Genomic DNA, 25903 nt, shown 5'->3' on the forward strand with positions numbered 1-25903 from the left:
AGTCTGGTACCTCCTAAAGGCCACAGTACGTCTTTAGTTGATATTCAGATGGTCAAAAGTAGCACAAAGTGGTCAAAACAAAGAAATGGATGTAGCCAGGCCCAAAACTAGGTTAGGCTGAATTTCAACCAATTAATAGAAGACATTAAACTCGGTACTTCCCTTCTGCTGCATGTAATGTTACAATTTTATTACAACTTGATGACGGTGGTAGGACTCTCATTGGAAGCCATCAGGGTTACACAAGGTCTTAAGAGCCGAGGTTTGTTGCTTTCTCAAAACATTGGACCCGTTTACAGAGTCCTGTCTTCTGGAACAACAGTAGAGATACCTTTTTGAATCCTTGAAATCAGATGCATCCAGGTTTTGGGTCTGTGTACATTTGGGAAAAAGAGAGAGAGAAGATACCCCATAACTATCTTTATGACCAAGGAAATCTGATTAATAGCATTCAGTGGGGTCCCTGGTGCTCTCTGAACTTGGTTGTTTTCTTGCAGACATTTTATCACCCAACTAGTTAATATCATCTCTGTATATATACGGAGAGCAAACCCCATTCTCTTTTAGCATTGATGAAGTTACCTAGCTGGGTCATGAAATGTCTGCAAGAAAACAATCTGAGGTGCAAATATTTTCTCCTATTAATAGCATTCATTATGCCAGCCAACCTGCTTCTTATTAGAAAAAATATTTATTTCTTCCTATTTTTTTCTCCTTTGACTACAGGCTGGTGGGATAAAAACATGTACTACTGAGAGTGATGGACAGCATAAGTCAGTGGCCTTTTTTGGGCAGCTCCTTAGAAATTGTGTTTGTGCAATAACTTAGGGTAGTAGGATCTTCTCCCAGGAAGGAAAGAAAGAAGGAACGGGACCGGAAACTCAACTGTACTGTAAAAGAATTAACCTGGGATTACCAACTTGAATATTTCCTATTTTTATTGCCCGATATGTACAAAGTCTGAAGTCTCTTGTATATAGAACAAAAGAAACCAAAGATTTGTTCTTCCTGTGACAGCAAGGGGTGACCCTTGACTTGCACTAGGTTTCTTCACAGTTGTGTTTTTGTTGTTCAGTGTGACAATGGCATCTTCTGCAGCAATTCAAGTGAAAGCTAGCAGGTGTCGATCACATTGTGTGGCCATGGATTGCAGTGTATAAATATAGTTTCATAATAAAAGTCTTTTTATAGAAAGCCTCTGTTTTTGTCATACCTGGTTCTTTAACAGTTGGCAGAAGCTGATGCAAAGCTGACGTTCAAGGGAGCTAATTGGTCCTGTGGAAGAATCTGTTGGCTTTTTGGATCGACAATATGTGGGTGATGCAATTCCAACTTATTCGAAGGGCACTTGGTTGAGCAAATTGCTATCCGGAGTCATTCTTTTTTTAATTTCCCCCCTACTTTCATCTTTAACAAGACATCAGGTTTATTATCACTATTTCAAAGTGAAAGATAACTCGAACTAAAAATCTGTAAGGCTTTGTGGGTTCAAGGCATAAGATACTGTATACTGTGTGTGTAAGTGAGTATATGAGCATGTATGTGTGCACTAGATGGCAATGAAAAGGTTTGTACAACATGCTAATATATGATTTATTTCAAACATGGTTAGTTAAGGAAGCTGTAGCAACCTGATTTATAATGTGTGTTTTACAAACCCATGACAGGGTTAGAATAGAGTAGAGCTGGAAGGGACCTTGGAGGTCTTCTAGTCCAGCCCCCTGCTCAAGCAGGAGAACCTATACCATTTCAGACAAGTGACTGTTTAGTATCTCTTCTTAAAAGCCTTCAGTGATGGAGGGCTCACACATTAAACCACACTATAGTTTTTGTGCAGTTTAGCAGAATGCATAAGCATAACTTTCCTCACCTAAATGTTGTTGTTGTTAATTGCGAAGTCATGTCCGACCCATCGCGACCCCATGGACAACGTTCCTCCAGGTCTTCCTGTCCTCTACCATCTTCTGGAGTCCATTTAAATTCACACCTAAATATCCCTGTGCAATTACATTGATGCAGAAAATTAATGTTCATGGATCTTGCTAGCAATAGAAAGGAAATGAATTGACCATTTTATTTTAATATATTTACCAATTCCTTTTCTATCTGAACTTCGTACGTAAAAAAAAAAAAATGAAATACCACATGCAAAATCAACGTCTCCAGTATAGAGGGCTCCAGCCTCTACTTCCTGAAAGCCTATTTACCTCTTGTGGTGGATCTTACCAAATGCCAAAGGTGGCACCTGGGAAGGGGGTGTTTTCCTACATTTAGCATCCTCAGAAAAAGAAGTGCTAAATATCTGTGCTCAAATGACTCACCCAAAGAAAGTCAGATTTCTTGTACAGATGCAGAAAACTATCATCACTGCCAAGACTGCAACTCTACCTAACTGCCTATGATAAAAAAAACAAAACACACAAACTTTTTAATTAGTGCACGGTAAATATGTCTTGTTATGAATGTTGCACATCAGCCAACCGTCTGCTGTAATAAAATATGGAAATTCTCTTCCTAATAAATTTGGTCCTTAGGATTATGTTCAGTTAACATGAGCAAGTCCAGTCTCCATCATAACAAACGTAAGTTCTTGAAGATGTTATCCATGTATTTCTCCGGATAAGGATCTCAGCGTGGTTTGCTGTTCCTTCTTTAGGGTCTAGTCTACAGTCCTGCATTTCCTAAGGCAGAGGTCCCCAACCTTTTGGGCAACAGGGATCGGTTCCCCGAGAGTGCGTGGTTTTGTGTGCTGCCTGCATCCCATGGATGGGGCTTTGCTTGTTTGTGCAGACTGGTTGCTGGCATGCCTCAGCCCAGTACTGGTCCATGGACCAGGGGTTGGAGACCCCTGTCCTAGGGGCTTCCCATGCAAGTACGGACATGATCTAACCCTGCTTAGTTTTTGAGATTGGTTGGAGACTCCCACGCTAAGCTCATGCGGAGATCTGAATGCGAAAGTAACAAGTAACAAGTTGGCTCAATGTCTGAAGAGCCTACGTTATCCTAGAATATATCATAAAAAAATTTGTTCAGCACATAAGACTTCTCAAAATACAGCTGTCACTAAGCGAGTTGATTGTTAAGTGAGTCATGCCCAATTTTGCGACCTTTTTGCTCTGGTTATTAAGGGAATCACACCGTTGTTAAGCAGATCTGGCTTCCTCCATTGACTTTGCTTTCCAGAAGCCAGCTGAGCAAGTCGCAATTAGCCATCATCTGTCCCATCATAAAGGCAGGCCAAGCGCCCGGATTTTGATCACATGACCCTGGGGATGAAAGTCACTTTTTTCCAGTACCGTTTTAACTCTGAGCAGTCACTAAACGAATGGTTGTAACTTGAGGACCACCTGGATAGCAACAACGCAGAAATGCAGCAATTAAAAAAAAAGTATATGTACAATTAACTTGTTTATTCTCCACCTGTCCAAGAAATGGTCAAATGCCCAGGATAGTACAGAGAGTCCTCGATTTACAACAGTTCATTTAGTGACCGTTCAAAGTTATGTCACTGAAAAAAGCGACTTATGACCATTTTTCACACTTACGACCCTTGCGGCATCCCCGTGGGTCATGTGATCAAAATTCAAACGCTTGGCAACCGATTCATAGTTATGACGGTTGCAGTGTCCTGGGGTCACGTGATCCCCTTTTGTGACCATTTGACAAGCAAAGTCCATGGGGAAGCTGGGTTCACTTAACAACTGTGTTGCTACCTTGACATCTGCGGTGATTCACTGAACAGCCGTAGCGAGGAAGGTCGTAAAATGGGTCAAAACTCACTTGACAAACGTCTCACTTAGCAATGGAAATGTTTGCCTCTGTTGTGGTTGTAAGTTTGAGGACTGCCTGCTCAAGGACATTCCCGAAACAATCTGGACAGGTAGCCTGGCTGGGACAAAACAATATTTGTGGTTTGTGATGCAAGGGGAAATGAGAGAGAGACCTAATTGTTTGTTTTCTTTTTCCTTATTGCTTAATTGTTTTTATTTAACGTTGCATTGCTGCTTTAAAAGAACAAACTCTTTGGCAGGTCTTTCGACTTGGCAGCTCAACTTGGCAGCTCCACCATGATTTATTACTAGAGATCTAAAATAGCCACATCAACTCAGAAACCTTTTGAAAGAGACCCACCTCTATTTATCAGCATGCAAAGACTTGTCCGCGTAAGCCTTTTCCTCCAATCTCCTACAGTTAGATGTCTCCAAGCCTCCCACAGCCTCAGAAGACAATTGTTTGAATTGTGGTTATTGGAAATGGATTGGAAAGGACAACAGCAATACTTGGTTGATCAGTGATCAATAGTAATGATCATTTGAGGGGCTGCCACAAAGAAGAGGGCGTCAAACTATTCTCCAAAGCACCAGAGGGCAAGACAATGTTGGAAACTAATCAAGGAGAGAAACAACCTGGAATTAAGGAGAAACTTCCTGACAGTGAGGACAATCAACCAGTGGAACAGCTTGCCTCTGGAAATCGTGGGCGCTCCAGCACTGGATGTTTTTAAGAAGAGACTAGACATTCACTTGTCTGAAATGGTATAGATTCTTCTGCTTGAGCAGGAGGCTGGACTAAAAGACCTCCAAGGTCCCTTCCAGCTCTATTCTATTCAAATCTCAGAAGCTACCTTTTCTGAGCTTGCAAAGTTAAATTTGTACCAGGCTGAGCTGGCAGCAGCCAGACCAGTCTAACCTGTTGTGCGTATTTTTATTGCTTATGTTTTACTCGAGTTTCCATCCCGCACTTTCACTTTTTATAATGGTTCTGTTTTCTCTATAGGGTTTTTACGGTTATGAAGGTTAAGTAAAATGTGACCCACAAATTATCAGCGTTGGAAGGAACGCAGAGACCATTGGCCAACTCACGACCACTTCTAGTTTGTATTGTGGGATCCTTGGTGCTCTCTTAGCTTGCTGGTTTCCTTGCAGAGGTTTCGTTATCCAACCAGGTAACATCATCTGATGTGCGCTGATGATGTTACCTAGTTTGGTAATGAAATGTCTGCAAGAAAACAACCAAGCTCAGAGAGCACCAAGGGCCCTACCGGTCTATTGAATTCTCAGGTATATAATCCAAAAGTCACTGTCATTTAAACAAAACTAACTACAAGCAGGTCATGAACTTGAGAATAAAGTAATTCCTCTCCATAGCCTTGAGCCCAAGTTCACATAAGGCTATAATAATCACTCCCACTTAATAGTGTTTAGGGTGCATGTTCATGAATACATCTACTGCACTCCATATTGTTAATTCTGGAGTACTCTTTGACATACTTTTGGCGATTGCTCAACACAAGAGTTTTCAAAATGAAGTGTGAAGTTATCTGATGCTTTCTGTTCCCAAGCCATGCCAACAAAATAGAAACACATTCTTCGAAAGGAATGAACGAAGAACACGGTGTGTCCTCTTTCTCACACACACTTGTCTGCAAATATTTCACATTGGAAAAAATGTGCCTTATCTCTTTCATCACAGCCATGTGGACTTATTTAATCTGCTCTGATCGGAACAAAACAGAGACAGGTTATTTTTTTCCCCCACTGGAGGAAAATCAAAGCAATATTGAAACCTCGGATAGAGTTTCATCTAAAATATATTTCTTTTTCTGGCCCTGTAAAGAATTTCTAAGGAATTTACAAGCAATCAAGTCCAATCAAGTTGGATTGTTACTTGAAATTTGATTGACACTTCTCTTGGTATCAGTTCCAAACTCCTCTATGAAAATGTTAACAAGGAAATATATATTCCTATTTGCAGAGTTGAACCAAATAGAATGCATTTTGAATTAGCAGCTACAGGCCAAGGTTTAACACCATGAATACTTGAAATAGGAGTATCCAGACTGAAGAAGTAAATGCAAAGACACCGTATAATATTTTTTGACAGCAATATAAAACCGATTTGCATCACAAGCCTTCTTCTGGATATGTTTCTTTTATAACATCCGACACTAGCTTTCATCTGTGAAATTTGTGGTTTGCCGCTGTCCAGACATTAACCAGATCTGAAGCTGCTGAGTCTCTTTTTCAGAAATGGTTCTGTTTTACACGAAAAGCAAATTGCAGGTAGAAGATAGTTAGAGACATGATGGAGGGAGCCTGTTAATCTCCATCTGGAAGGCCCCAAGTTCTGAAGCATTGAGATATCACCTCAAGGGAAGAAGATCAAATTAAAACCACACACAAGCTTTTCCAAAATAATGTACAGAGCAATCCTTACAGAACATTAAGCCTTTAGTAGCCAGATACTCACCTTTAACAAACCACAGGTAAAGATAGTATAATCTGTTCCACTATACTAAGCTGGAAACGATTTACTTAATCCAGTGACTCCACGTCTAATAATAATAATTTTTTATTTGCAGTCACAGACCAAAATACAAGTGCAACAAAAGAAAAATACTATCACAGTTAACACCTAAGCCTTGGTAGAGGGAATTACAACGTTCTCCTCTGATAGTTACAGCTCTTAAAAGAAATTTAGAAACCTGAGAAGTAATATAGGAAGAGCCATCCGCTAGACAATATAAGACCAAATTACTAACATTAGAACCAGAGGGATCAATTCCAAGGAGAGGTAATAGTTTAATTCTGGCTGTGTTATACATAGGGCAGGATGATAAGACATGCTCCACAGTTTCAACTTCAGCCCTATCACAGGGGCATAGTCGCTCACTAAACAGGAGCCTCTTGAATCGCCCATGGAGTAGTGCTGAGGGCAAGACATTGAAATGGTCTAGGGAAAAGACTCTTCTATACTTGGGGATGGTTAGAATATAGAAATATGAAGCCATCCTCAATCCATAATTATTAGAATGGCTGAAGATCAATGGGGAGCAGGTTTTGTTGGCTCTGGCTCTTAAATATTGCAAATCTATGTCCACAAACCGTTGGACTACCCTAAACTGGGCGTCCTTGAGACCATAATCTCCCAGAGCATCCCCCATAAAACCTAGCAAGTGGAGTTTCTTCGTCAGCTCCCTCTCCCAACGAGAGGTATGAGAGTCAGCAAACACCAGGGAGAGGTAGCTACCAGGGGCTGCCGAAAAGAGCACCCGAAACCACCATTTAAAGGTGTTAATCCACGCCATGCATTCGACTGAACGAATGCCCAGTTCCAGGTACATCGAAGCAAATCCAACACAGAGAGGAAAGCCCAGAAGTTTCCTAAGAAAAACAGCCTGGGTTCTTTCAATACAATCTTTGAAGCCTTGTATCCATATGGGAATTCCATAAAGAGTTTGGGCCAGGGTTTTGGCTTTATATATACGCAGAGCAGAAGGAATAAACTGGCCTCCTTGGGTAAAAAAGAATCTTATAATCTGCTGATGGCTACAGGAGGCCGAATTCAGCACCTGGGTTCGATGTTTAGTCCAAGCACCAGTATTCTGAAATTGAATACCTAAATACTTAAAATGGAAAACCTGCTAGACTCCACGTCTAGCCAAATGGCACTGAACTACAAAAAATAAGAGTGGCACACTGACGTAACCCCATTCAAAAGCTATGGTGACACTTGCTGACACAACTGCTCTCAGAGGCTGCTTGATGGACAATAACAAGCCCAGATTCCAGGCCAATGTCTGACCTGCACCCTTCACCTCCTGTGGTTACAGGTTTCAGGAAGTAATGAAGATCCAATATATATATATATATATATATTCTTTCCTAGTACTGAATATTCATACACATGAAATGTTTTCCCGTGTTGACTTGATTGAGTAATCCAATGTTTCTCAATCTTGGTTCCTTTAAGATGCGTGGACATCAGTTCTCAAAATTCCCCAGCCACCATGCTGACTGGTGGATTCTGGAAGTTGAAGTCCACGCATCTTAAAAGTGCCAAGACTGAGAAATACCGGGTTAGTCTAATGGCCAGTAATTTGCCTACATCTTCAGGAAAAAAAATGTGTTTCTCATTGTACACTGAGCTTTATCCTTCTAACTGGAGATATTAGAAAGGTAACCTTGGATTCTTCTGCAAATGTATTCTCTTCTTTCTTTAAAAGAAAACAATCTAGACATATTGGCAATAATATATCCCACAACGGCTGGGTTCAGATAATGGTGCAAAACTAAAGCAGAGCTTATTTGGTTTGATTTTGGCTTAGTGTTTGAACTCAGTTAACTGGCTTTGCAAAACATGGTTAGTTGCAGAGGCTGATATCCCCGAGGTTGACCAGATCTGAATACCAAAGTTATGAATACTAAAACTGCTTTTATTATAAGGTTACAGTAATAGAAATCTTGCAACTTGGATGGACATCCCTCCTACTTATTTGTTTTTTATTTGTATCCTGCCTTTATTATTTTTACAAATAACTCAAGGCAGTGAATATACCTAATGCTCCTTCCTCTCCCTATAACAACAACCCAGTGAGGTGAATGATTAGCCCAGAGTCACCCAGTCAGCTCTCATGCCTAAAGCAAAACTAGAACTCACAGTCTCCTGTAGGTTGGCTCAAACTCACCGAGCTGGCTTTTATGACTAAGGCAGGACTAGAACTCACCATCTCCCGGTGATTGGCCCAAAGTCACCCAGTCAACTTTCAGTAGAACTAGAACTCACAGTCTCTTGGTGATTGGTTCAAACTTAGTAAACTGGCTTTCATGGTTAAGGCAGGACTAGAACTCATACTCCCAGTTTCTAGCTGGATGCTTTAACCACTAAACCATCTGGCTCTTTCCCTTCATTTTCTCTAGAACTGGGGAGGGTCAGGACTGCTTGCTCAAAGTACATTCTTGCTAGGACTCGGATTTCTCTATCTGACCAGGGTCTTGGCTGTAGCTGTTCCTTCTTTTTCTCAAGATTATTCTCATACCCCATTACAGGTGCATCCTGGACCCATTCTAGATTCTCAGCATTGTATGAAGCAATGCAGATGCTCACGTGCAAATTGTGTCATATTTTTATTACCTGCACTTAGAAGACATATCAAAACAATTGAATGAAAACTGAAACAATGCTGCAATACAAAAGTATATACAGTAAAAGAACATGAAACTCAAAGCTGCCAAATTAATGATGCATAAAGCAGATAATCACACGGAAGAATTAGTTGATGTTGTTGATGACTAAACTCCAATTATCGAATGCTCAGGATAATTTCCTGGCTCACATATTTGCCCCATGAGAATGCAAGAGAATTCAGCAGGTAAGTCTTTTTTATTGATCCGATGACAGACATGGGGATCCTTGAATAACAGATATTGCTAAAGGTTACTTTCATTATGAATAAAGATGTTTGTTCAATTCCTTAAAAGCTTTGGAAGAAAAAGGGAAATAAGAAACCACAGTATTGCAAGAGAGAAAGAGCGAGAGTGTGTATTTAAATTCTGCCAACATCTCTTTAGTTAATTAATCTTGGCACATCTGCACCACACATGTGCATCCACAAGCACATACAGACACCCCAGAGAGATTAGGGATCCTGTTTTAGGAGATTTATTATGGAATTTGGATTTGAGTTCCAAGCTGTTTGTGACTCCAACAGGACTCTAACAGGACTCTCAGCATGCTGTGATTTTACTTTTGGCAAGAAGGAATAGCAGCTTTAATCCACATTTTACAACAAACAGGAAAGAAACATTTCCAGAAATGTAGCAGGGGTATGAATTCACCCACCAAATCAGTTTTTCTTCCTCTGTTTTGGAGAAAGATTGGGCGTCCTGGTTCTGTTGCCATGGGGTGAAGCATTTCTTATGCCTGCCATTGAAAGAGACAAAGAGAAATCAAGCATGGATGGAACTTGTGAACTGTCCAGAATCATGTAAGTGAAATGGCCTGCTATATAAATCAAAATAAGTACGACTGCAAACCAGATTAATTTACAGTGTTTGGGAAGCCATCAAAGATGGTTACCAACAGAAGAGAATTTTTGTAGCTCAGGGTGAACTGTGAAGTCTTTGGTGCTCTCTGAGCTTGATGGTTTTCTTGCTGATGGTTCATTATCCAACTAGGTAACATGATCAGAAGGTTATTTCTCATCGGACTGAGAATTTTTGCTTCTGAATTACTTGGGTGTTTACCTGGATAGCAAAAGACTAGGGCCTTGTATTATCTGAACACAACATCGAGAACTAGGTCTTAGGGGAAATATGATGGGAACCATCCTATGTGTTGAAAATATAAAAAGTCCAGATGAGTTTCATCTTATTATTTTATGTTAGCTGCCTTGGAGATTCTCAAGAATCAACAATCTGATTTTAGAAGCATTAATACTTAAGCAACCCTAAGTATTTTGGGTTTGTTGATAGTGGATAAGGTACAAGATCCCGCTAACAAGCACTCTTGACAAAATAAGATGTAAGCCACTTCAGAAGACAAATCTTTTGTTATAAATGCCCATGGAAAGCATCGCAAAATGTTTAACGAACCAAGCTTCTCTTTTTCATAATAATCAGCTTACCTTCAGCAGTGGGGATATCCAAGGTTGATTTTCTATGAATCCTTCTGGATTTCATCCTTGGGGAGGGTCCTTTGTGCTCTTGACAACTTCCTAATTTAGCTTTATGTAGAAAAAAAAATGCATGATTAGCTCACCCAAATTAAACTAGCTTTTTCAGTTGGGAAATATAATGACTAGCCTAATTGCAAGACTGGTAATTGTTTAACTAAAGTTCAGTTTTAGGCCAATGGTTTATTTACAAAAATGCTTACAATTAGAATAATGATGTTCACAGGCTGTTGATACAGCAAGGAGATTGTGAGTTCTAATCCTGCCTTAGGCATGAAATCTGGTTGGGTGAGTATGGACCAATCACCAGGTGACTTTGAGTTCTAGTCCCGTCTTAGGGAGCACCTGCTGGTGACTTTGGGCCAGTCATTTTCTCTCTCCCCCAACCCACCTCACTGGGTTGTAGTTGTGGGAAAAACAGAAAAAGGAAAGGAGATTATATTTGTTCATTGGTTTGAAATCTTTACAAAAATAATAAATGAAAGGAAAATGAAAATCAAAAATATGAAACACAGCTATGTTTTCCAGCACATCTCATCTGTAAAATATTCAGGTGAAATCCAGGTTGTTGTTTTCTCCCTGCTTTATTTTCAAGATAATTTTTGGTCTTACGAATAAATGGAAACTAAATTGTTTACTGACCTAGAAACTTTGGGTTAACAATGTGCTCATCCTTCAACAGTGGCCTAAATTCAGACTCTGAAGCTTTTTCTCCATCTGTGGGAAGAAAGCAATTAACATGAAGATGGAAACAACTGTTATCTAGTAATCAGAATAAGATGTGCTAATCAGGACTTTTCTCCTTAAACTGAAAGATATTTTTGAACGTGATTTTTTTTCTTCAGATGGCAAATATCTATTTGAATACGTCCAGTATTTTAAATCCAGTTGCTTAGTTCCTTCAGAGATAATCCCTAAAGCATTAACCAAATAATAATTATCTAGTTCCTTCTATAAGTTTCTCCCTTCTTTTTCTTCTTCTTTTTTTTAAAAAAGTTGATAGACGCATATGAACGGGCAAAATAAAAAATGAAGCACCAGAAATCACAACTGGCCTAGTGGACATCCAGCAATTAAACTATTTTATAAACCAAGGTAAAGCAAGTCATATTGGACTTGGATTATAGCCAGTGTTTCTGACTGAACCTTGGCGTGCAAACCTGTAGTTCTTATGTCTACGGAGACTCTCAGTCATCCAGGTCATGGCTGTCGCGCAGATGCTTTCCAAAAGGGAACTTGAGTTTGTTTTTCTTTGAAAAACGTTTCACTTCTCATCTAAGAAGCCTTCAGTCAGAACTGAAGAAACCTCTTGGATGAGAAGCGAAACGTCTTCAAGGAAAAACAAGGGAACTCCAGTTGCCTTTTGAAAAAGCACCTTTGGGACTTGTAATTCTTACTTCTGGAGCACAGATCTTCTGGTCTTGAAGACCCCACAAATATCACACTGAGTATACGTTACCATAATAGCAAAGCATCAAAGTTAAGGAATCAAGAATCCAGATTTTTGAAGACAAATTGTTGCTTCTGTAATTTCTAAAAAACCTTCTCCTTCCACTAATCATTACTACAACCTAACAGAGGGATAGAATCCATTAACAGAGGGATAGAATCAAAATCACATGAAGTATTAATACCACTCTACAATGCCTTGGGAAGGCCACACTTGGAATACCGCATCCAGTTTTGGTCACCACGATGTAAAAAAGATGTTGAGACTCCAAGAATACAGAGAAGAGCAACAAAGATGATTAGGGGACTGGCGGCTAAAACATATAAGGAACGGTTGCTGGAATTGGGTATGTCTAGTTTAATGAAGAGAAGGGGGACAAGATAGCAGCATTCCAATATCCAATATCCTACAAAGAAGAGGGAGTCAAGCTATTCTCCAAAGCACCTGAAGGCAGGACAAGAAGCAACGGATAGAAACTAATCAAGGAGAGAAGCAACCTAGAACTAAGGAAAAACTTCCTGACTGTTACAACAATTAACCAATGGAATAACCTGCCTCCAAAAGCGGTGAATGCTCCAACAATGGAAGTTTTTAAGAAGAGACTGGACAGCCATTTGTCTGAAATGGTACAGGGTTTCCTGTCTGAGCAAGGGGTTGGACTCGATGACCTCCAAGGTCCCTTCCAACTTTTTTATTATTATTATTATTATTATTATTATTATTATTATTATTACTACTACTACTACTACTACTACTACTATTATTATTATTATTATTATTATTATTATTATTATATATCTTGGCTAGGAATTCTGGGGATTGTAGTCCATTACATCTAGATGATACTACATGAAGCTTCAAGATAGATTGAATTGACTGAACAAATATCCTAGATATTTACAGGTGACAGTGATCAATCCCTCTTGTGTGGGAAATCCACATGAATGTGATCATTAAGTTATGGATCCAATTTGAAGGAGGCATGCTTTAGGTTCAAAATCCAACGCATCAGAGGACAGGACAAGAGGTAATGGGTAGAAGCTTGTTAAAGAGAGATTCAGCCTAGAAGTAAGGAGAAATGTTCTGACAGTGTGAAGAGTTAATACATGGAATAGCTTGACTCCTGGAGTTGTGAGTGCTCCATCACTGGAGGCTTTCAAAAATAGACTGGACAACCATTTCGACCGGGATGGTATAAAGTCTCCTGCCTTGAGTGGGGGGTTTGACTAGAAGACTTTTGAAATGCCTTCCAGTCCTATGATACTGTGTTCTAGTGAATCCAATCCACATACAATTATTCTGAACAAAGAATATCCTTAATTCTAGGATTAAGATGTTTATCTGCAGCTTGACAGGTGGGCAAGGTCCTTCTTGGTCACTTACTTGTGACACTAAGCAGCACGTAAGTCTCTCGTTCTCCCAGGAGTTCTGTTGCATAGTGATACTTGTTTTGAAGTAAATTCTTGACTTGGCCACTCTCATCTGCTAATTCTATTTCCTCTGAAATTTAGAATTTGCCCACAAGTTAAATAGCTTATATAAATTGTCCCCTCGCCTCATAGATTTCTCGTGCTTTCTGAACAAAGTAAATACGGTTCAAAATCAATGCACTTAGGGAGAATTACAAGGGATTTCTGTTTCCCTGTTCCTTCCTCACAAATGTATCAATCCTGTTTCATACAAGTCCCTGATTATCTTTACCCAACATGCAAATGTATAGTGAATTCAAATGAGCTCATTATTACGGAAATTGGGTTTCAATGCCAACACAATTTTACATTAGATCTATTAATTCATAGCAGTGTCACCTTTACCTTCACATCCACAGTGGTGTTTAATGCCATCTAGCAAAATCTGGACTTTGCAGTGTATATTAAAAAGATCTGCCTTGTGTTCTAGGAAGGAAGGAAAAAAAGCAAAGATTCCAGCACTTCTCCCACTTTTGACTGGACATCAACCCAAATGGCTAGCAATCACAATGAACAGCAGTCAAATTTTGCAGTATGTGCAGTAAAGTGCGAACCCCAAATCAAATCAAATCAAATCAAAGCCTTTATCATAGCCAAGGACAAGTATTGCAAACCTCAATAATTCTGAGAATTCCTGCAGTAATTTCCTAGTTATGGATTGGTTGATAGGTGAGACTTACATAAAATGAGATTGATAGTCCATGACTTATGACTAGTTGCTTTGCATTGAAAGTTATGACGGACTTCCCCAGGGCTAATTTTGACCCAGGTTTGAAGTTCCTATGGCCACCCCATTCCCTGAAGTCATGTGATCGTATTTTGGGTGCTTGGTAAACGGCCTGAATTTGCAGTGTCCTGAGAACACGTGACCACAATGTATGGCATTTTATTGTAAACTGGCATTTATTTCTGATGTCTGGCAATGTCCATTGCAGACAATGGATTCACTGAATAAATACCAAGTTTGCTTAGCAGCTATAGTATCCACTTTACAACCACATTTGCTTAATGACTACCACAAAAAGGTCATAAGATTGGGTACAGTCCCATGGTGACCTGCTTAATGACTGGCATAATTCTGGGCTCAGATACAGTTTTTAAGTTGAGGACTACCTGACCAATTTTAGGAAAGCTACTGATGTCTTCAACCAGACACAGATTCGTACACAGAACATGACCGAAGCAAATAACGGAGAAGTCACTTACCTCCATGAAGAACAGTTATAAACATTTCTACTGATAATCTGAAAGGAGAAACACATGCAATGAGAAAGGAGTCATTAGATCAAACATCAGAGAAAACATAACACTCTTCAAAAAATGACTGACACCCAGAAACTGAAAAAAAATCTACTTTTCTTCCCACAGAGAAGAAATTGTTCTACTTCCTTAGGAAACTGTCCTGCTTCCCTAGATGACATCATGACTTGAGAAATGTATTTTTCACCTTCCTTTTAAGGTAAGAACTCCAAGCAGTCAACCCAACAGCTTTCCAGCAGCATCAGATAGCAAATAAATGTTAACACTCAGGGCCTGCGTTAGGATTTCAAGATGGCAATATAGAAATTGCACATACTAACGTTGTTCACGAGGGCAGGAAAAAGTATGATGGTTGAGCAGAAGTAGCTGCCTCACTTCCTGAATTCTATACGGTCTCTCAAATGAAAGTAATTCAAGAATTGTCTCTCAAAACAGCTTTTCACTAGAAGCCAAGTTGGTTGCGTATTTTCCCGTTGCCCAGTTCTTCCTTTGTTTGCTCTCCAAGGGTGACACAATACCCTATTAGAGGACTGGCAAACATTCTTAATCTTTGCTAACAGACGAGCTAAGAGAAAGCAAAACAACAAAGAAATATCCCCGTTTTTCAGATCAGCTGACCAATAATCCCTCATTATTGGTGAGAAAAAAAAACAGAACCAAAGAATACAATAATAATAAAAAGAATCTACTGGTTTGGGATTAAATGTCCTGAGGATTCTAAAAAAAAAAGATTTGAAAGACTACTTAAATTAAATATTGAAATAAATAATATTGAAGTAAATGACACCCCCATTTTCTTTTACTATTTTTGTGTCTCAGATATCAGCTCCCATGTTAGATGACATAAAAACCCGCAGCATATGTTTTGCAACAAGAATTCAAGTTTTAAAGATTCAAGGATTAAAGTTTTATTTATTTGCTTACTGGAAACATACCATGAGCCATACCCATAAATTCTCATGTACCATTTAATGCATGACATTTTCTGAGCAATCTATTAAAAAAACCAGCCCCTTAAATGTAGTGTAGATTCTTCAGTTCTCTTTAAACCTATTTCACAAAAGGAAACCTATGCTGGATTTTATGTCCTTCTGTCAAATGAATAGACCATTCAAATTCTCCAACTATGTAAGAGTCATTTGTTTCCCTGGATATGGGGACAGGTGAAGTATATATGGTTGATTTGTTCTACGGTCATCAAAAGCCTTCAATTCTTCAAACAGTTGAGAATGCCCACAAGAGAGATTGAAATTTCTCTCGCTTCCTCCCTCCTTCCCTCTCCTCTCTCCCTTTGTCTCTTGGAAACAGTCGTACTGGATGAGAATATCCACTTGGTTCCATATCCATACTTGTCATCTGCAATGCATCATGGCCCATTTACCAATTTCTCTTTCCAGTCATTTCTTTTCAATCGTCATGTACAAATTGGCTACCCAATCAGAACATTGGCAATTACATTCAAAGCATCACAAGTCCTAAACATCAGATGATTTATGATGTTGACCTTCCCTCGGGTTTAGCTACGTAGAGGAGAAGGTCAATTTGTGGTTCCACCTCCAGATATGGCCAACAGCAAGACCTTTTGGTTGGTGGTGATGTTGACCTCTTGGAATATGGGAATGTTTGGTTTGACCACCAAGTTATCAAAAGTTTCCTGACCATTACCCAGCCATTCGTATACTAATATTGTGTTAGAAGCAAAATGTTTCTTAAATCAATTCCCATTGTCCACAAATGTAGGTTTTTTTTCTTTTAGATTTTATGGGGCATTTATTACAGTTAACTTTTATTGTTTTGTACAGCATCTTTTAAGAGAAAATTGGTATAAAATATTGCATTGTCTTATTTTTCACTTTTAGTCATGACCTATATAATCATTCTTAAGGTACCAGTGAAATAACTATTGTATCTAGTACTTGGGAATAAAAGTTCGGTGGTGGCAGAATTCACAAGTCAACAGTAACAGGAAAAAAATGTCAAAAGTTAAGACACTTCTTTTATTTTTAAAATATAAAACTTTAACTGAAACCACAGGTATTTGTAACCAGGCATAATTCCAGAAAAGACAAATGAGAACTATCACAATTTACTAAGATACATGTTGACCTCAGCAAGAATTGACTTAGCACACAATATTGGAAAACAGATACCTTGTCTGTCCTAATCAGAGTGGAAAATTAAAATTGGAGAATAAAATTGACAAAATTGACAGTGTACATTCTTAATGGAAGTTGAGCTATGTTCAAACAAAAATGGCTTCCTTAAACACAATGTATCACAGAGCAAGGGAGATGCAGATATCTAGAACAGGGGTTCTCAACCTTGGCAACTTTAAGACTTGTGGACTTCAACTCCCAGAATTCCTCAGCCAGCTTTGGGAGTTGAAGTCCACAAGTCTTAAAGTTGCCAAGGTTGAGAACCCCTGATCTAGAATATGAGTTTTAGAATTTAAATGGAAGCTAACAAATAACTATTAATGTTTGATGCAAGATTCAGCTTCTTATGGCTTGTAGTTGGGAATGTAGAGGGAAAGGAATGGGAGAATATAATTCACTTTTTCACTATGCTTTTTTTAAAATGTAAGCATAATAACCTTTTTCTCTCTTTCCCCCTTATTTCCTCTTTTTCTCTTATGTCCTTCACATTCCAAAATTTGCTGTTTTTCAAACACTTTATCTTTTAGCACTTTAGTAATACAAATATTAAAGAAAATTGATACTTCCATCAGTTAGAAAACATTGGAAAAGAAAAAGGAAAAAGGAACTTCTCAGTAACCAGGAATAAGCCTCTTTCCTTTCTATTCTTTTTGGGTTCAGAAATGAGACTTAACCAAAAAATAAACTAAATAAATTAGGCAAGGATTAAAAAACGGTCAACTGAAAAGTTCTAGGTCACCCTTGCTTCAGCTGTTGGTTGGTGGCTCCTCGGGATATTCAAAGATTGAGCCAGTTCTGATTCAACCTCTTTGATTGTTGCGCAATCAACTTCATCTTTCCTTCCGAGAATTGGTCTCTCTTGACTTACACAATGCAAGAAGTTCAAAGGAGTATTGCGGTACTTCCTTGGAGAGACCATTCAAAGGCTGTGTAACAGATAGGTGAAAAAGAGATGGAAAAAGAGAGAAACACTTAAAAAGATAAAACCAAAAAGATGCTGAAAACTGGAAGACTTGAGTCACAGTTACATAATCATCCAAGAAAATACTCCCTCCTAGTCTCTAATTTTGTTCTGTTACACCACACAATTTCCAGGTGCAAAGAGTATTTATTGCAGAAGTGTGAAAAACATATTTTTGACTATATATAGCACCATATGACATCTGTATTGACATTTTGGTGTGGTATTCATCAAAGGCTATGTATTTGCTATGTGTGCACCAAAGTTTACACGGCACTTGAACCCATCAAACAAGGATGCAAGTGCCGTGATTTTGGTTACTGATCACATTAATACTTCAATGTGACTAAACAGTGCCCTATTTAGCTCCAGCCTCCTTAGGGCACGTCTTTGGAAATTAATTCATCAGATCTAATATAATGCAGGTTTGCCTACCCATGCAATCTTCTGATTTCTCCTATCTACCCCCAACTCCCACAATATGGTCACCATGATATAAAAAAGATGTTGAGACTCTAGGAAGAGTTCAGAGATAAACAACAAAGATGATTAGGGGATTGGAGGCTAAAACATATGAAGAACAGTTGCAGAAATTGGGTATGTCTAGTTGATTGAAAAAAAGGACCAGGGCTGGCATGATAGCAGTGTTCCAATATTTAAGGGGCTGCCCCAAAGAAGAGGGAGTCAAGCTATTCTCCAAAGCACCTGAAGGCAGGACAAGAAGCAATGGATGGAAACTCATCAAGGAGAGAGACAACCTAGAACTAAGGAGAAATTTCCAGACAATTAAATAATTAATCAGTGGAATAGGTTGCCTTCAGAAGCTGTGGGTGCTCCAACACTGAAGGTTTTTAAGAAGAGATAAGACAGCCATTTGTCCAGAATTTTGTATAGGGTCTCCTGTCTGAGCAGGGAGTTGGACTAGAAGAACTTCAGGGTTTCTTCTGACTCTATTATTCTGTTATCCTGTTATTCTCTCAAAGAAGCATGAAGAGGCTACTCATGGCCCTTTCTGTGCATTACAGCTTTATTAAAGAGGATACAAATAAAGATAAGTTTGCTCCTTGCAGCCGGAATATTCAGCCAGATCACTGAACTTGCCAACACGCTGGCTTTCTCCTTTTGATCTGAATTGAACAGCCTGCACCTCCCTGTTTTTAGACTTGATAAGGAGGTGTGTTTAACATCCACCACTGCTTAAGCAGTAGCTTCCAAATGCAACCCTGGTGGCTTCTTTTGGCTTCTATTCTCCACGGTCCTTTTGGACAGAGATCAAAGTCTCGGGCGCTCCCTGCTGGTCTTAGCAGATGCCTCCTTTTGTTTTGATGCCTGACTCCAACGGTCTGTAGTGATAAGTGGGGTACCAATTACAAAAATGGGACAGTGTTGGATTGAGTCATTATTTCCATGATGCAACGAAAACAAAAACAAAGGTGTTCTGGTTGGATTGCATGTCTTGAATCACACATACCAATTTCCGGGGATGAAAATTGTTAATCAGGGTTGGGTTATTTATCCATGCACAGAAGGAAGAAGAGAATGGGATACCTTTGGAATAAGGGCTAAGCTACTAATCCAATCAAAACAGTTTCAAGTACCTTTCTTCTGGATCTCTCTCAAGGAAGCCAATCCTGGGTGACTTTTGAACACTCAACAGTTCTTCAAAACTCAACCGAGCAGCTACACAAAGCGGTGAGTGATTCTGCAAAGATCTCTAAAAGAGCGAGCAAGAACAAGGAATGTACAAGTCCTTGAAATGACAAGATTTCCCAGGAATCTTTAGACGCTCAATTTTCATCCTTGAGATAAGAGGATGAATTTTCAAGGGTGAAAATTGAGCGTCTAAAGATTTTGCTGTTATTTCTGGGAAATCTTGTCATTCAGATTCTTTGAAACTATACATATGCATTCATAGCCACAGTTTAAAAACAACAGCAATGCAAATATACTTTCAAAATACTAGCTGGATTCCTATGCAATCAACAGCTTTCTCTTTTTCTGGATTTTCCTTAATTGAGTGTGGCAGGTTGATTTCACATGGGATTCAAAAGCAATTTCATGAAAAAAAAATCAGTAGGCAGATGTGGTTCTTCTCCTTTTTTTAAAAAATGAGTTTAATTCACAAATAGGAATGCCAAAGTGGCAGATGGCTCATCATTCTATAAGGGTCTATATTTCGGCTTTCCAAGTTGAACAAGCCAAGTGTCTTGGCTGATGCTTATAGCCATGGAAAGTCCAATCTATGTCTGGCATTGAACAGGTAAGTCTCCCTTCAGTTGACCTCAGGTCCTGGTGACCTCATGGATTGGGCCATGCAAATTTCTTGACATTATTGGGCAAGTGATTTGCCATGGTCTTCTTTTGGTGCTGCTTTTTTTCTTTAAACTTCTCACTCTAGCCTACAGTTGTGGGATTTTTTTTTTTCATAGACTCCCATTCAAGGGCTAACCAGATCTGTCCCTGTTCAGATTTTCAAGATGGATTGGCGATGATGCCCCCTGCATCAACAGGTGGACACCAAGAGGAAGATCCTTTCTAGGGATACTTGCAAAGCGGAGACAAGGTGATATCAAGTCTCTAGTGCATGCCACCCTGCTAGCTTCACACACACATATACATCCATGTGAAATCCCTCTCTCATCCTTCCCAACTTCTCTACAATGATAAAAAGGGAGAATCAAATACTGATTGATTGCTAAGTAAGTGCATGAGTTTTAGAGTTTTCCTTATTTATTGCATTTAGATACTTCCTTTGCACTGAGAGCTCAAGGCATAGGCTCCCTAATTTATAGCCACAACATCCCTATGAAATAGGTTGAAGAGAGACACTCTACCCCAAAATTATCTATTGAGTACCCATGAATTGGGATGAACTTCAGCCTGGATCTCCCTATCCCTAACTCAGTATCTTCATCATTAAAAGCCACTGCAGCTTGGACATCCAATTAGGACAGATATAGATTTATATTTACCTCCTTTGTCACCTCTGCTGCTTCCCAGGCAGAGTGGAAAAAAGCATCTGCCAGAGCTGTGATGCCTTTGTTGAGTTCTTTCCAAAATCCAAGGGTGATGTGGTTGGCTTCCATAGGGCCTGGTACAAAAATTAAAACAAAAAATGGGTTGATGTCAATGGAATTCTCTTCATCCTCTAAGATTAACTTCTTGAAAGAATCAGTTGGCAGGCAACTTTCAAAACATGATGGCCCTGAAATTTCACAGCTTTACTCTAGTCTCTGTTTGGTCCTTTCCCCTAGCTTTCATTTTTGTAACCCTCCTGATCAAATAAGAAACCAACATTCTAGCAAAAATTCCAGATATAAAGGAGAACAAGTGACAATGGCTAAATGCATAGATCCCAATGTACAAAATAAATGGTGACCCACCACTCACCACAAAGCCCATTGGATAGATAACCTTAAATTTCTAATTCAAAAATAATGGAACCTACAGCCACAATCTGGGATCTCCAATATGGAACCAAAAAAAATAACACATGTGGAACTCCATGTAGATACCTCCTCTAGTGTCTCCCACACTCTTTATTTAACTTACTAAATGCAAAGCTAATGCCAAATATTAGCTCCCATTCCTCTCTCAATTTATTTCCAAGTGTCAACGTAAGTATCTTTTTAAAATATATGGTGCAGTCTTTGCATGGATGCCTCCAAAGCTGAACCCTACGCTAATTTGAGAATGAATTCATTAAATTCAGTGGGTCCTGCTTAAATTGAGTAAATGTGCACACAATTAACAGCTTCTCTGGGTTGGGCAGTGCCACAAAACTCCATCATTCTTTTTGACTTTCCCAAACGTTACTCTTGAGTTCAAGACCTTCATTAATCAAAATTGGGCAATAATGTGAAGAGGATCTCAGAAAAGCTTGTGAAAAGACAAAGAAAGCATTCAAAGGGAGTGACTTGCCTTTTGTTTCCAGTGTTACCTAAGATGCAAAGCAGATAAAAGAGGACAAGCAAGTTATAGAAGCTCCAGCAATGAAGACCAGCTTCCTAAACAGAATCCAGAAGTAATCCCTGGATCTAATTACATGAAGAGAGCATTGGTCAATCAATCACAAGGTGGAATGGTCCAGGATGAGGTTTGGTGTGGCAATAGTTTGTCATTCCTGTATTTGATAGTCCTTGATTTAGTCTATAGCGTTTCCTATTAAAGGCTTTCATGCTATCAAATAAAAATATACGTTTTAATATGAATGTGATGGTTACCAGAAATGAAATATCTGTGTTGAACTCCATGGTATCTACAATTAAAGGACCTCAAAGTAGAACTCCATATTATAAAACAATAATCTATCACCTAAAACTGACAGGACTGGGTTGTGTTTCATGATAGCTGTAATTAAGGGATTTCAGGGTGGAATGACACATAAAGTGAAAGACACTCCTTCTCAAACTGACAGCTCTGTGTTCATTTCTATCTCCCTCTAGATGAGATCAACACATTCATCTTTTTTATGGCATTTAAATGTGGTAAAAGTAATTTCCCCATCTCTACTGTGAACCATTTGTTAGCAAAAACAGGATGGGGACAAATTGAACCAGGCCAGCTCTCCCTAATGTAATATTTTCAAGAAGTAAGGCCAAATGACCCTCACCAAAGTTGAAATTCCATCACATTTGGGCAGAAGCATGTTGTAGAAGTTGAAAGTAGATGTTCCAGAAGAGATAGAAAAACTGCTGGTAGAAGAGAAGAGATAGCTCAGGCTTGAACTGTGGGGTCTTTGGTGCTCTCTGAGCTTGGTTATTTTCTTGCAGATGTTTCATTATCCACTGCTACCACTGATGATGTTACATAGTTGGGTAATGATACATCTGCAAGGAATAACCACGCTCATATAAAAACTGGTTCAGTGCTGTTGCAGCAGCCACCTCATCTTCCATCTCTTACTTAAGGTCTTCTGAAACCTTGGAGGCATCTCCCTGCTAGAGTTAAGAGGGGTTGCCACAAAGAAGCGGGAGGGTCCATCTATTCTCCAAAGTGTCTGAAGGCAAAACAAGAAGCAATGAATGGAAACTAAACTAAGGAGAAATTTCCTGCCAGTTAGAACAATTAATCAATGAAATAACTTGCCTCCAAAAGTTGTGACTGCTCCAACACTGGAGGTTTTTAAGAAGAAATTGGACAACATTTGTCTGAAATGACATAGGGTTTCCTGCCTGAGCAGGGGCTTGGACTAGAAGACCTCCAAGATCCCTTCCAAATCTGTTATTCTATTTTATTCTAAAGCTGGAGGCACCTATCATCTAAGCTCTTGAATACCCCTGAATTATACCTGCTTTGACATGTGCCATGGCATTCAGCAACACTGCCACAAATACCCCAGCATTCTCCAGGTGTGATGAAAGAATGTAGAGGGAATGGTTGTCAGCATCATAGTACAAATCTTTGGTAAGCCAAGTGGCCTCCTGATCTCCCGTGGAGTGCTGTTGAGGGATTGCTTCGGCCAATAGGAGTACCAATGCTGGCAAACAGAAGACTCTTCCCATCAGGTGTGCCACTGTGCAGCCAAAGCGATAAACCAGAAATTGTTGGGGTGATAAACTAGCTATGTTCGTGATGATCAATGTATTTTTGCTGGTCCCCAAAGAAAGATGGTTGTCATCTTCTCCATTTGCTCCTGGGATGAAAATGATAGGGATTGGAATTAATTTAACTCATTTGTTTCTAAAACGCTCCATTTACTAAGACTCCTGGGTTTGGGGACTTCCTAAAGTAATCTTAGATACAGAGAGCTGCTCTCTCACATTTGTTGTAAAAAAAAGTCTTGCTGATTAAGAAGCTATTTTCAGAGGACCTAGTGAAAATCTGCTTCTTCACCTGCAGAAGGAAAAGAGCAAGAGTACTGGTGTGTTGCTTCTAAAAATGTTTGATTTTATATAGGAGGTTGGCAAGGAAAGAAGTTGCTTGAAGTTCATTCACACAAGCCTGATGTTCATTCACACAAACCTGATGCTCCTGTGGAGCAGTGCTCCACACCGGTTACACAAAAAAGCCATCTTAGTTTTGTTTGAAGGCTTGAAGAGAAAATGGACTGTTTCATGTTCCCTGGTGATGGTCACATAGATGGGGGACTCTTTTAAGCAGGTGGGAGATCTACCTTTCCTAAACATGCATTTGGGACAAATATAGAGGTTCTGGTACTTAAAAACCTCTGCTCCCTCCCTCTGGAAATCCAAGGTACTTTGCTAATATTGGATGGGACTAAGCCAGACAAGAATGGAACAATTTCCATTCAGCCCTGGGCTTTTCTGGGTGACTGGTGGAATGTAATGACATCAGGAAAGGAAGGGATGCTCCACAATCAAATGAAAAACCCCTACCTTCATCTTTACACCTATGGGAGGAGGAGGAAGCACTGATTCCAGTGTTTTTTAGCCAGAGCTGCTGCAGAAAGTGGGTATCCTGGAGAGGATAAACAATTTTAAGAAATCACTGTCACTTGGAAATGCTACGGGGCGTTCTTACAGGAACAGCTTTATTCTTACCACACATTGTTTCTCAGCTGCAGCCTGTTGACCTTTCTTCATACTGGGTTCCTTAGCATCCTCATGTTTGTCGGCCTTTTCTTGTTTCATGGCTATTTTCTGATACTGGATTTTTTGCAGCAAAATGCCCAGGATTTTCATTAACTCAGTAGCCTCCTGCCACTCTGCGCCTAAGGCAAAATTCAACAAATTGACTGGATTGATTTGGATGGAAGCCTCTACGGACTCAGAGAAACTGTGTCTTCTCATGTGAACTTTTCCTGGGAAATGAAAATATTTTTGGTATGGTGCAGCAGGGCTTTTCAACCCATGGTACGCGTACCACCAGCGGTACGTGAGCACCTGGCTGGTGGTACGCGTAGGACGGGTTGAACAGCACTGTAAAAAAACCGTAAAAAATGCTTAAAAAATGTTAAAAAAATGTAAAAGCGGATGAGGTGAAGCCACAGTAGTGCCGCACAGGCTTGTGGCAAAGTCAGCTGGAACTGCACGTCACCTGGGTTCTACTGAGAGCCCAGGATCAAAGCGTGCAGCTCCAGCTGATTGGCAGCAGCCTGGGGAATAGGAGGCAGCTTCACACAGTCTTCCGTGGAGAGTCTGCTGGAACTGTGTGACACCTTGCCTGGGTCCATGGTGGCGAACAGCTGCCGAAGCTGCACAGGGTAAGGTTGCTGCCCCTGCCCTTGTAGTGGAAAAACCACAATACTTACATCAGAAGACAAGATCACGAAGGGTTAGAGAAAACAGGTTTATTTGCGCAAAATGGTTCAGAGCATTCGCATGACAAATTCTGAACCCTGGGCTACTCCCAGGGTGTCATTCTTATACAGCTGGCCACCCACTTGTTACACTCAGGATGACCCTTATCGACCTTTAACACACTAAAACGCAGAAGTTTATATCTTGAAACCACACACTTGAAAAAGGAGTTTACAAAAGTGGCTATTTTATCACACCGCCCTACATGCGTAATCTCTTACACCATCTGTGACTTTCAGCTGGCACTTCTTGTAAAATGTTTTCTTCATAGAATTAGCACACAGGTTATTTCATTTAGCCAGATCCTGATATTAGTTAAAGCTTAATATTAGTTAAAGCTTACATCACATCATTCCTGTTAATTAAAATATATTTCTTATGATATTTCCCATCTACCTCACCCTAACCCAGATGCTCTCGTCTTCCCCAAGTGTTTTTTTTTTTTTACTAACCTGCATTTCAGCTGCATTCTCTTTCTCTGTTTGCTTCTCAGCCTTCACCATGTGTTTGGGAGACAAAAAAAAAGTTCCATGAGACTTTCTAACTTCTCACGAGAAGTTAGAAAGTCTTATGGAAATTTTTTTCTTTTTTACCGATAGTCCCACAAACACGTGGCAAAGGCTGAGAAGCAAATGGAGAAACAGAATGCACCAACCTTACCCTGCATGGTGGCAGGAGGGTTAATGGCTGGCGCGGGGGGGGGGGGGCAGGAGGAGCTGCGGGTGTAGGCAGCGGTGGCGGCGCGGCATGGAAGCCAAACACACGTGCAAGCAGGACAGATTCTGAGCGCCTTCCGAGCATCCCACTTGGGGCTTCCAAGCGTCCCATGCACCCCATCCTTCAGCCAAGGTTACTAATGAAGCACAGGTGGCCCAAACAGCCCTGTGCTCTC

At 39.8% G+C, this 25903-nt stretch overlaps 2 protein-coding genes and 1 long non-coding RNA gene across 7 annotated transcripts in view; 2 read left to right on the top strand and 1 right to left on the bottom strand.

Annotated features, from left to right (window-relative positions):
* ATP12A (ATPase H+/K+ transporting non-gastric alpha2 subunit) overlaps positions 1 to 1194 on the top strand; it is a 31200-nt gene extending 30006 nt beyond the window's left edge. Inside the window, exon 23 of the mRNA XM_039368524.1 lies at positions 727 to 1194. Within this exon, the coding sequence (XP_039224458.1) occupies positions 727 to 755 (29 nt within the window). The 3' untranslated portion in view covers positions 756 to 1194. The remainder of the gene's footprint in view (positions 1 to 726) is intronic.
* A 7699-nt stretch (positions 1195 to 8893) lies between these two features.
* LOC120319551 overlaps positions 8894 to 25903 on the bottom strand; it is a 29018-nt gene continuing 12008 nt past the window's right edge. Inside the window, exons 9-21 of one of the 5 annotated variants that reach the window (XM_039368527.1) lie at positions 24253 to 24422; positions 24088 to 24169; positions 23040 to 23384; positions 20722 to 20840; positions 19348 to 19463; positions 14953 to 17714; positions 14579 to 14616; positions 13718 to 13798; positions 13287 to 13403; positions 11096 to 11170; positions 10406 to 10504; positions 9622 to 9702; positions 8894 to 9191 (exon numbers count right to left, since the gene is read on the bottom strand). In XM_039368527.1, the coding sequence (XP_039224461.1) occupies positions 17708 to 17714; positions 19348 to 19463; positions 20722 to 20840; positions 23040 to 23384; positions 24088 to 24169; positions 24253 to 24422 (839 nt within the window). In that variant the 3' untranslated portion in view covers positions 8894 to 9191; positions 9622 to 9702; positions 10406 to 10504; ... (3 more) ...; positions 14579 to 14616; positions 14953 to 17707. The other 4 variants (XM_039368525.1, XM_039368526.1, XM_039368528.1 and 1 more) reach the window with 4 other exon arrangements.
* Positions 9664 to 19403, top strand: LOC120319555. Its single transcript, XR_005559793.1, has 3 exons — positions 9664 to 9766; positions 14741 to 14831; positions 19276 to 19403. It is a non-coding gene; the product is annotated as an uncharacterized LOC120319555 (long non-coding RNA).

This window comes from Crotalus tigris, unplaced genomic scaffold (assembly GCF_016545835.1).
Source record: "Crotalus tigris isolate CLP2741 ecotype Arizona unplaced genomic scaffold, ASM1654583v1 scf7180000020815.588926, whole genome shotgun sequence".
In the NCBI taxonomy this organism is placed as follows: domain Eukaryota; kingdom Metazoa; phylum Chordata; class Lepidosauria; order Squamata; family Viperidae; genus Crotalus; species Crotalus tigris.